Source organism: Cetorhinus maximus, chromosome 25 (assembly GCF_964194155.1).
Source record: "Cetorhinus maximus chromosome 25, sCetMax3.hap1.1, whole genome shotgun sequence".
Classification (NCBI taxonomy): Eukaryota; Metazoa; Chordata; class Chondrichthyes; order Lamniformes; family Cetorhinidae; genus Cetorhinus; species Cetorhinus maximus.
Window position 1 is genome coordinate 2,492,955 of NC_135903.1, and position 12,002 is coordinate 2,504,956.

At 41.7% G+C, this 12,002-nt stretch overlaps 1 protein-coding gene across 1 annotated transcript in view; it reads left to right on the forward strand.

Annotated features, from left to right (window-relative positions):
* The window catches only part of znf385c (zinc finger protein 385C), a 212,168-nt gene extending 200,542 nt beyond the window's left edge, over window positions 1-11,626 (forward strand). Inside the window, exons 6-8 of the mRNA XM_078529267.1 lie at window positions 1,441-1,628; window positions 7,490-7,588; window positions 10,242-11,626. Coding sequence (XP_078385393.1) covers window positions 1,441-1,628; window positions 7,490-7,588; window positions 10,242-10,454 — 500 coding nt within the window. The 3' untranslated portion in view covers window positions 10,455-11,626. The remainder of the gene's footprint in view (window positions 1-1,440; window positions 1,629-7,489; window positions 7,589-10,241) is intronic.
* Window positions 11,627-12,002: the final 376 nt, after the last annotated feature.

The window sequence follows — 12,002 nt, forward strand, 5'->3', positions numbered from 1 at the left end:
CCCAGCCCCTGCTGTGCCCACCGATCACGGAAAGCGTCTAGTGTACCGGTGGACACCACGTGTTCCCTCTCCAAGGCCACCTGGCCATGAACATAGCCGTGGTAGAGGGGCAGACAGTCAGGCCGGACGACCCCCTTGACTGACCGCTGCTTGGGCCTGTTGATGGCCACCTTGGCCAGGCCCAGGAACAGGCTTGCAAGGAAGTCGAGACTTCAAAGGTTTGTTTGCCTACCTTGCTTCGGGCAGCACTCGCAGTCATCAGCGCCAGGCTTCACAGACAGCACCACATCACTTTTAGGGGGGCTCACGGGCAGGTCTCTACCTACCAGACCAGCCGTATGTAGGTGGCTTTTCAATGGCTGCAGGGCTAGGGCTTGCTTGGGGAAGGGGAGAAGTGGCCTCAGGCAAGGGAAGAGGCTGCAGGGCGAGGGCTGTATTGGGGAAGGAGGGTATCCCAGGGTGTGTGGGGGCACATGTTGATCTGTGCAAGTGGCCTCAAGATGGTGAGGGCTGAGGGGGCAGCCTCCAGAGGGGATGAGGCCAGATGGACATGTGAGGGTGTGTGCGTGAGAGAGTGAGTGGTGATGTCCCTTGAGCTGGCAGTGAGTGAGATGCCAGTGAATGTGTGATGGGCTTGTGAATGTGAGAGTTTAGAGTGATGAGATGGTTGCCTTACCCTGGCTGCACAGATGAGATCATTCATCCTCTATCTGCATTGGGTGGCCAACCTATTCTGTGCAGCATTGGCACTGACCACCACTGCCATCGCCTACCAAGCTGGATTGGTAATGCAGCTGTCTGTCCTGCGGCCAGAGTGGGGGTAGAGGACATACAGCGAGCCTCCATGGTATCCAAAAGGCTCCCGAGGGCTGCAGGTCTTCTTGCATTTCGGGGCCATGTCCTCTTTGCTGCTGTCCTGGGCTGGAAACACTGAGCGCGGCTGAACTTTAAATGTGGTGCCTGGTGTGATGAAGTGGCAAGGTGACAGTGTGGCAGGGGAATCGGAAACTGTCCGCCATGTAAATGGCGTGTTTCCCAGGAATGCATAATTAATGCGCTGGGTTTGGGCGATACGGCGTGAAAAGCCGCCATTGCAGCCAGTGGGTAAACCGTCATTTTACCCAATCGCTACAGCACTTAGTGCCAATCCAGGATGATTCTGCCCATTATTACACATCGCATCAGAGCAAGGTATCAATGTCTTCCAGTGTGTTCTAAAAAAAAAGATTTATATTCTAATCATGAACAATCTGCAGTTGTAGTACTGAACTGCTATTTCAGTCCACTCATTGTTAATTGAATTTGAAGAGGCTGACTATTCGAATGGTTTTATTTGATCTTGTATATTTATAAAACCTTAGTGGCCAGTGTTGCTGTCATTAAAAAGGGCAATGTTAACTCTGATATGTTACAGTATAATTATCTGGTTCTTTTTGTTAGGGTCCAAGCATAAGTCAATGCTCCAGGGGCAGAACAGTCACAGCAGAAGAAGCAGACTCAGAATCTTCCCACGGACTTTGTACAAAACCAAACGCATTGGTAACAAAGGGAGCATCGGCCTGCAGAGCAAGGCTTTTCACTGTAACATCTGTGAAATATATGTCAACTCTGAAACACAACTCAAACAGGTGAGTTAAAGTTAGAAATATTTCTCCTGGGACTTAAGAAGCTGAGGTCTCAGATTTTACTTTGTGCATTCATCCAAAGAATCTCATTACTTAAGGACTGATTTATATGGATGAGTAGTTGATTGGGTAAACACTGCTTCTAAAGCAGCCCCTAGGTAAAGTTCTTATAATCGATGCTCACGTGAAAGCAGATGCAACATGCTTTACTTAATTCTCAGCAAGCAGCTTTAGTGCAGTGAGTGCTTTTTTTTTTCCAATTGCAGCCTATTTTAATCCTACATCTCAGCATGCGCTGTTTGTGTAAATGCAGGCTTTTGGGCAGTAGCCATTTTATTCAACACATGGGACATGCATCCTCTATTCCTCTGAATGTCTGCTTCTGCCACCCCTCCCCCAAGCACTCCACTCGTGCTTGCTTCCTAAAAGATTTAAGGTTAATCTCCAGAACATTTCTGCAAATAACCAAGGAGGAAAATCTTCAGAACGTTAAACGAAATTTTTTTTTTCATATTCTATGAATACTTTTTTTCATTATCTATAAAAAGTACTGGAAATGCGAGAAAAGGCTACTTGACAATGCAGGGTCACTGGGGTTGAAAGGTGTCATGACAGAACCTCCAAGAATACACCCAACCAGAGTTAGCAACCAACCCCTTACATCTGGAATTCTCTTCCTAGACACCTCACTCTTGTTACCTCCATGACAGCCTATTCCAAAACTAACTTTCTGACCTTGCCTTTGGTAACTACCCATCATTTCTCTCCCCCTTCCAGCTCAGATACTCCAACTGCTCCAAAAAGCTCCTCAGGATATTTTATTTCAGGAAAGATGCAATCAAATTTCAAGCTACTGTAAATAATTTATAATAATGGACCATGGTATGTCATCATTTATTTAAAGAGGACAACAACTGTAACTCTTCGATATTATTCCTTATTCCCCCAAAGTACTCATTCCAGCAACACTGCCTTGTTGCAACCTGTATGGCCAGGACATCTTAGTTGTATAAGATCCTGAATGCAGACAATCTCAATAACTCATTTCAACATCTAACAGTATGTGCTTGCAAACCACTGTTCAAACAAAATTATATGCAGTGGGCGACTCATCAGCGCATACCTGAAATCTTCAACAAAAATATACACACTAGTTTACCTCAACATCTACACCCTTCAACTATAATAAACACACCTGGTTTCAGGAAATATTCACCCTGAAGCTATAGATATTTAGGAATATGTTCATTTTTGAGTTGAGGTAATTTGTATACACATTAGCTGTGTTTAATAAATTGGGCTAAAATATCAGCTTGAGGATTTATTTATGTAGTGTACAAGGCTCAAGCTGAGGTCCTATGGTGACGTGGGTAGCATCCCTGCTTCTGAGCTGGAAGCCCCAGGTTCAAGTCCTACCATCTCCCCCAGGACTTGGTGGCTAAGGAAGGTGTGTTCATAATGCTGCCAAACAGGTTGAGTGTCAGCCTACAAATCCTTCCAACACATACCAATGAGCAGGAGAGATTCCTGATCATATGTTGGAAAGAACATTGGAGCTTCCATCATCATTACTCATAGCTCCAGACTATAACATGCATGTAGGAAGTGTATGTTGCCACAACAGCTTGGACTCCCTGAGTGAACTATAACACACCACAAGCTCTAGTTCCAGACTGTGCTTACATCTAATTCTACTTTAATAGTTGAAACTACCAGCCTCACCCAGGGAGTGGAACATATCTCTGTAGTAGTTAAAGGTGGGCTGTGTTTTCCTCAGTTTCCATTGTTAGCTGACAGCAGTGGAATTCATCATCATTCTGATTGCTAATTCGGAATGTCAACTTTTACTGAGACATATAACCAGCAATCACATTATATGAAGCAAAAACCTTTGCTGATAAATTACCAAGGCAGTTCCTTGTTACATTGTCTGGAATTCCCTCCCTCCAATTGTTTGTTTGCTATACTTTCAGAGATTTCAATCTTACACATGATGCACTGAAAGTTATGCTGTGCTGACAAAGATTCTATGCTTTATTCTCAGTGATTATCATCCAGGAGGCTGTGGCACTATGATGCTGTGGTGTCCTTTCCACTGAAGTATAACCAACACATGCGGAAGAAAAATCAATGTGCAGTAGTTATGGGATAGCAAGCACAAATACACAAATTGTTCAGTGTGCTTTATTATTACACATGATATTTTGATACTTACTGACAGAAAGGAGATGTGGTAGCAATAGTGTCACTTGGACTAGTAATCCAGAGGCTAATGCTCTGAGGACATGGGTTCAAATCGAACCACGGCAGCTGGTGAAACTTAAACTCAATTAATTGATAAATTCAATTAATTAATTAATTGAAAGCTTATTTCAGTAATTGTGACCATGAAACTATCATTGATTGTCATAAAAACCTATCTGGTTCACTAATGTCCCTTAGGGAAGAAAATCTGCCATCCTTACCTGATCTGGCCTTCATGTGAATCCAGACCCACAGCAATGTGGGGGTCTCTTAATTGCCCTCTGAAATGGCCTAGCAAGTCACTCAGTTCCATGACAATTAGGGATGGGCAACAAACCTTACCATTGATGCCCACATTCCATGAAAGAAATAAAAAAGGGAAATGATGGTTGAGTTTGCATCATTTTTTTTAAAATAAATCATTCTTGGGATGTGGGTAATGCTAGCAAGGCCAGAATTTATTTCTCATCCTTGAGGTGATGATGGGGGCCCTTCTTCTTGAACAATAGCTGCCCATGTGGTGAAGGAACTCCCACTGCGCTGTTGGATAGGGAGCTCCAGGATGTTGACCCATGAAGGAAAGACAACATACATTGAAATGTCCCATGGTGGGCATCATTCTAGTGCTTTCTACAGGAATAGGAAACCCTTCCCCAGATTATTTCCACAGGTGTTATAGATGGCCTAGCAAAGTTAATTGGATTGGTATATGTAGCAGTTTGATACAACTGAGCAGCTTGTTAGGCCATTTCAGAGGGCAGTTAAGAGTCAACCACCTTGCTGTGGGTCTGGAGTCACATGTAGGTTAGACTAGGTAAGGACAGCAGATTTCCTTCCCTAAAGGGCATTAATGAACCAGGCAGGTTCTTACAACAATCAACAATGTTTTCATGGTCACCAATATTTTAATTCCAGATTTTTATTAATTGAATGTAAATCCCACCAGCTGCTGTAGTGGGATTTGAACCCATGTCCCCAGAGCATTAGCCTGGGCCTCTGGATTGCTAACCGAGTAACATTACCATGACTCCACCGCCTCCTCTCCAGAACCTTGTCACTCAGAGGTGAGAGGTGCTACCAACTTAGCCACGGCTGACACATCGACTGCTCACCCAAAAAAATTCCTCTTTGGCTGTAGAAGCACTTTGGGACATCCCAAGGTCACAAAAGGCACTATATAAATGTAAGTTCTTTCCAAGCTTCACTTCCAACTGTGCAAAGCTGATAAATCTTCAAATGTCACCTTGCTGAATTTCATTCTGAAGTAATGAATACATTCAGTCTGGCGACTGAATCTCCTGCATTCCAGCTCCAGCTGCTGCCCTGTCTCTGAAGTCTACACACCACCTGAGAGCACAACAGGACTCACACCCTATAGGAAGCTGGCAGCAATGGGATATTAATGTCATCCCACAATCATCTGATTTTAATGGGTCAGCAAGTGCAGTAATTGGACGTGTCTGTTCCCTGGGCCATTGACTTACATAATATTCAACAGATCAAACAGCTAATGTTAACCATCAGAACCACTTTTGACTTCATTACTTCATCACTTTTGACTGCAGTTTGTACCATTTACAAGATGCACTGCAGGAGCTCACCAAGCCTCCTTAGGCAGCACCTTCCAAAACCACGTCCACTACCATCAAGAGGGACAAGGGCAGCAGACACCACCTGGGAGTTCCCCTCCAAGCCATTCACCATCCTGACTTGGATAATATATTGCCGTTACTTCACTGTCGCTGGGTCAAAATCCTGAAACTCACTTCCTAACCTACACCACATGAACTGCAGCTGTTCAAGAAGGCTACTCAGCAGCAATCTGAAGGGCAATTAAAGATGGATAATAAGTGCTGGCCTAACCAGCGACACCTCACATCCTGGGAAAGAACAAAAAAAAATGTAACTGACCAGAAGGTCGACACAAATGCAATAGACATTCATCTGGAACCTGTAGGCCAGATGCTGGCACTAGAAATCCATAAGCAGGATTTCTGATTAAAGCAACTGCCTTACAAAAAGACAAACATCACCGACTGGCTGTCCCAGATAAATTATATGTCATCTATGCTGAGTAAAACCCAAGAGAAACTGAGATTTCTAAGGGGTTTACAGCAGGGGATTTTGAAAAAGCACTCAAATAGCCTGCATTTCTCAGCTCCACAGAGGCAGACAGAGGGAACATTGTAGAGATCTCCTTGTTGAACTAGACTAAATCCTGTAGTAACTGGAGTTCTAAGAGAGAAATCTTGTGAGGAGTAAGGTGGAGAGGTGGAAACAAGCTGCCAAAGACTGAAGGATTCAGAGAATCTCCTGTTGCAAACTGACTGGCTGATGCTGATTGGGCAAGACACAATAATAGGTGGCTTTTCATTGGTCACAACTGCTGAAAGAAACTACAGAACAAAGTGAGGGTGCACATGGCAGCCAATAACCAATACCTTAATTTAGGAAATTGCAGCTTCTCCTACGCACTTCTGTCAATGAATATATTGGTCCTGAACATTAGCTTTTCACTAACCTCGAATAAAGCGACCCACAAAGATCTAGCTATCTCTGTGGTGCAGAACTCTCTCCCTAACAGCATTGTAGGTGTCCCTACACCACATGGACTGCAGCAGTTCAAGATGATAGCTCACCACCTCCTTTTCAAGGGCAATAAAAATGCTGGCCTAGCCAGCATCCCCCATGCCCCATCAAAGAATAAGACAAAATTTCCCCTTTCCCCACAGCAGTTTAAATCTGCTGCAAGTGGATCTCTAGCAACAGTGATGTCATCAAGCAGGGTAAGCAGCAAATTACATTGAAGTATTCTCACAGACAGTAAATCAGGAAGTCAAAAGCACTTTTACTCCCTTCACTTTTAATTTTAAGTGGTGAAGAGAGTGAAATGAATGGTTGGGACAACCAAATGGGATTTAGGCAGAAGCTAAAAGATCACAACATTTTTTTAAAATTAAAAATATGTGTAATTTCTTATAAAAATGGAGAAATTCACCATTCAACAAATATAAAATTACTTTTTTGTGGCCAGTGAGAGTATTTAGCAATAATTATGAATTTACTGCATCATTAAAAACCCAGTCACACCTTCTTCAACAAAGTGTAACTTTTTCAAGGGTTTTTACAGCAAGCCTAACAGTGTTAGAGTGGAAGTTTTCATCAGTTCATAGATTTCCCATTGGCTGCAGTCTCGGGGAGACCTGAACAGTGCACCCTCTAGAGAAGCATAGAATCACCAACAGCAACTTGTGGATCTCCGCGTTTGACTGCGCATGTGCGGACTCCAGAAATTGCGGTCAGTTTCAGAGGAGTAATGACAGTGAATGCTGACAATTGTGCCATCATTACTACTGTAGAATCCAGGCTGTTCCCATTAAGTCTGGTGGAAAAAGTCATTTTGAGACTTGCCCTTTTACAGCAAATCTCTTTAACAGATTTAAAAGTTGTGGCAAAAAGCAAATGTTATATAAAAGTTGCATGAAGACAAAGGGCTAGCAATATTAACTTAATATACTGTTGTTATACATGTTAATATTGTGCTTTCACCAAAATGACTGAACAAAGTCTTTCTTTCAAGCACTCTGTTTATTTTTAAGTCTGCTTGATTTCCAATGCAGCATATGACTAGTAGAAGACATAAGGAGAGGCTTACAGGAAAGCCATCTAAGCCCAAGTACAGTCCATATACCAAGCTTCAACAGACTGCGGTGTTGGCGGTGAGCACTCTAGTCCGAGTTTGTTTATTGACATCTTTGGAGGATTGGGTAATGACTGCACGGTTTTATTAACCATGTTGACTACTTCTTTCATAGAGGCACCAACACATTCTGAACATATTTCTCCAACTTGGCTGGCTTCTCCACAGACTGAATGCTGTCTAATACACTAAGCAACCCAGTCCATGAAAGTTTATTATATCACAATAGTGCACCAAACAAAGACATTATCATATGTATTTGGTTTTACAAGAAAACATGATCATCCTGAGAGATCAACAAAAATGGTTTAAATAGAACTGTGCTAAGCAAGAAGAATTAAGCAACACTTCATTCAATTGTTACTTGGCATTCCTGTACTTTTAAGTACCATATCTTTCAATACTTCTAAAGTAATTCTGTGAAGGGGGCTATGATCCAGAAACTGTCTTATGAATGATAATCTGTCCCATGAAGACCTCCGTGAGCCTGGGTTAACAATGATCCTAGTTGCAGTAATCTGTTTATGTCATTGTCGCCATCATGTGATGGATTATTAAAATCAAACTTTGAGATTCTACAGACCAAAGCAACAACAACAAAAAATGTTTAAAAAATGTAATTTAAAATAGGAATATATGAGAAAAGAAGCAGAAACAAATTTGGTAATATTAAAACAACGCAACACACTAACATGAATGTAGTGAACAATGCCCATGAGGTACTAATTGCTTTATTTAGAATATATCTTTTGCAGAATGGCAATTAAAAATTAAGCTCTGAATAGGCAAATATTGCCTGACTTCATTCTCTTGTTAGAAGGTGATCTGTGTTGAAGGGGCCATTATTCATGATGTGCATACATTCACTTTACCAAGTTTCCCCTCCTGACACAGTCTTAGAATTGAGGATGAGCTAAACTGCAGCACAAATCTATGCTTCACCCTGGAACATGTATTTCATGTTAATATTTACACACACACATTTAATAAAGTTACACTTCAAAAGTACAATGGAAGGCCACTGGATGTAGAACAATGATAACTATTCTTTGACTTGTATGCTCAAAACAACCAAATACAAAGTGCAAATGAAAATATATATTGTACCTGATCTGGAACTTCCAATACTAATATCCCATAACAACACAACATTGACCAACTTCCCTCTAGAAAGGTAAAGCTTGTAACAAGAGGGGCTCATTTTTTAAAATTTTGCTATTTTACAATAGTAAAAGGTAGGCTTCACCTAGATACAGTGTTATTGCAACAGTAACAAACATCAGGGTGATACTGGTAAAGAGACTCACATGGCCTTTGAGGGGAGACTCCATGGGAGTCGAAGACGAAGAATAAAACTGGAGACTTTTAAAATTATGAAACTTTTGTTTTATTTTTGTGGGGAAAAGCTATTGCCTCTGGTTGGCATGTTAGTGACAAAGGGTTATCAATTTAGAACTGGGAAAGTGAGCAGAGATTGGGGAAATTGCTCCATAGAGAGTTCTTAGAGCATAAAATACTTTGCCACAGGGAGTAGTTGAGGCAGCGACCACGGCCTGAATTTTTTGTTCGTCAGGTGGGTACCATCGGTGGGCCCGGAAGTGGACGAGAAATGGGCCTCCGGCCGTGATCTGCCCCTGACCGTGATTTAACGGGGTAGGGGCAGGAAGAGGGCAGGTGCTGACCTAGCTGAGGGCGCAGGTGAACACTTCCAGTGAGCCCCCTGAAGGCAGACAGCTGTCCCAAGGAGCTGCAGACCTCCACAGAATAAAGGAAATGACAAAAATTGCTGCAAAATATGTCCATGCAGCACAATCAAGCACCTGAAAGCAAACTTCATTAAAAAAAACAGTACCCAGATATCTTTTTATTTTATTTCCCCACAGAGATTTCATCCCGTCCTGGATCGAGGTTTGAGCAAAAATGTAAAGGCCATCGGGGAGAATGGCCCGTCCGCCAATCATAAATGTGGACAGGGCCACGTAAAATCGCTCTTACTTACATCATTAACGGGCTTAATCGCCCACTTAATTGTCGGTGGGCACACTTCCAACTGCGCGCATGCCCGCCGAGCAAAACATCGCGCGAGTGCGCAATGTCATCGGGATGCTCGCCTGACATCATCTCGCCCTATTTCACATCCGTTCGGGTCAGGCGCGCGCGCTCCCGCTCGATGGACGTAAAATTCTGGCCCATACCTTCTGAAGGCAAAGCGGTTAAGTAATTTTAAATAGAAAAAGATGCAGCTGGAAAAAGAGCTGGACAGTGTTTTGGATGCTGTGGTAAAGAGCCAGTACAGATGCAATGAGCTGAATGGCCTCCTTCTGTGCTGTAAAGAACATAAAAAAACAGGAATTCTCATAAAGCCCCTCGAGCCTGCCCAGCCATTCAGTAAGACCATGGCTGATTTTCCACATTAACTCTGCTTTCCCATATCCCTTGATTCCCATAGCGTCCAAAAAAAATCTTCTGTGGTTCTAAGTACAATTGATAACAGTGAAATACCTGAGTCAATATTGAGTCAATAAATAGCAGTATTGAAAAATTTTATTAATGAAGGTGGTATGTTGAGAGTCTTGAAGAGGACTAAGCTGAGGAGAACCATTTATTTAGCTCCAGTATTAGCAGGAATGGCTGGGACAACTTACTCATTTTTATTTGTTTTCTTTCTTCAGACAAAGATGGCTTTTCAGAAGCATCTCACAAAACCATTGGCAACTGGTTTCTTACCAAATCCTCTAACAGCAGCTGCTGTCTGCGCTATGCCAAACCTCGCCCTACGACCGACCACACTCTTCCAGACACCATTTCTTGGACCAGCTTTCTTCAGAGCCACTCCAGGTCCTCTGAGGGCGACACATACACCATTTCTTTTTGCACCATATTGACTTCAGGGTTCAAATCATTACAGACATTTTGGAAAATAAAAGGGAACTATGCAGTCATAAATGTGAACGTTATAAGTTATGCATGGCAGAACTCTGCCTCCTTGCTTTAACATCTATAATCAGCAGTTTTATACTGCAAATATATTTAGATGAACTTCATATTAAGAAAATATGGTTTCAGTTACAAAGACAATTACAGAACTGATGTAGATGTGCGTAGATTTCTGGTAGAACCATGGGTTACCAGTCTATTTTGCACAATATTTTTGTGAGTTCTTTAACATGTGTCAGTCATTAGTAAAGGTATTCTGTGTGAGGGCGTTTTTTTTTTATATAGTAAAAGAAACAAAAATCTGAAAAAAGAACACTTTGAAGAAAAATGATTTTGAAACCAGAATGGTTGATGAAAAATCAATAGCACATCACTGGACATGCTGCTGTCCATGAAAAGAAGCATGAATCCATAGCACATGTGTGGCCCTAGTTCAATTGCCTCAGTTGTGTTGATAACATGGAAGAAATGAAATGTCACCCCCATTTCAGCTAAGAGTACTTTTTCGATGTAGAAGTTCAGGAGGCAACTTGAATGCAATGCCAAGAAGTCCAGTATTACAACTGAATTTCCTGTACTTGACCATCATCATCAGTTATCATCGTCCATCAGACTGAGAGCTCTGCAAATGTCAAGCCTATGTTTAAAGGCTGGTTATGGATGGATCAGAATATTATCTGAAATCCTTCAGGGCATTAGCCAATTTGATGATAATTGGAATAATGAGCACACTGTCTATGTGTACTGAGCTTATTGCTAACTGCTTTTGGAGATCTAACAAGAAAATAATGGTGAAAAACGATATCAGATAACCATATATGTTCCAACAATTCAGATTGATAGGTTACCACCATTTTTAATAAATTATATTTAAAACATCTTGATAACATTCAAAGTGAATTATTTGCTTAAGACATTAATTTAAGATTTATGTCACACAGGCCATTTAGTTTTCTGGCAAAGTTCAGAGTTTATGTTTTAATGTTCAAAAACTTGCCTCATAGAGGCACATTTTATACTTACGGGCGCCAGCATTTTCAGCAGCTTTGAGATTTAGCAAAACACTCCGGATAATAAATTGTATTTACAGCACAGTGGCAGTTGTTGTGTAAGTAAATCCAAATTATTTTCAGTTAGACCAAAAGTCATTATTTGGTATTTGCCGTCTTACCTCAAATAGTTTCATTTATTTGAGGTTTAGAATTTAGTTTAGACATTCCACGTAAGCAGTAAGGCTATCAAGGGTTTAGCATATGCATTTTGCCAAAGGAAGTAATTTTTTATTTGTCTAACATGGTCTTCCAACCATACTAGTTTCTCCATTAGAAGTGTTGACTCACTGGGAGTAGCTGCCATTCTGTCTGGCTTAACAATAGGAAAATGTCACAGAATTCCGTAGGCCTCTGAAGTTATGGAACTACCTACATCCCATTTGCCTACTCCATTTTGCTTGGCTTAGGACAGAAGCTCAGTGGAGAAAGTAGCTTATAAATACT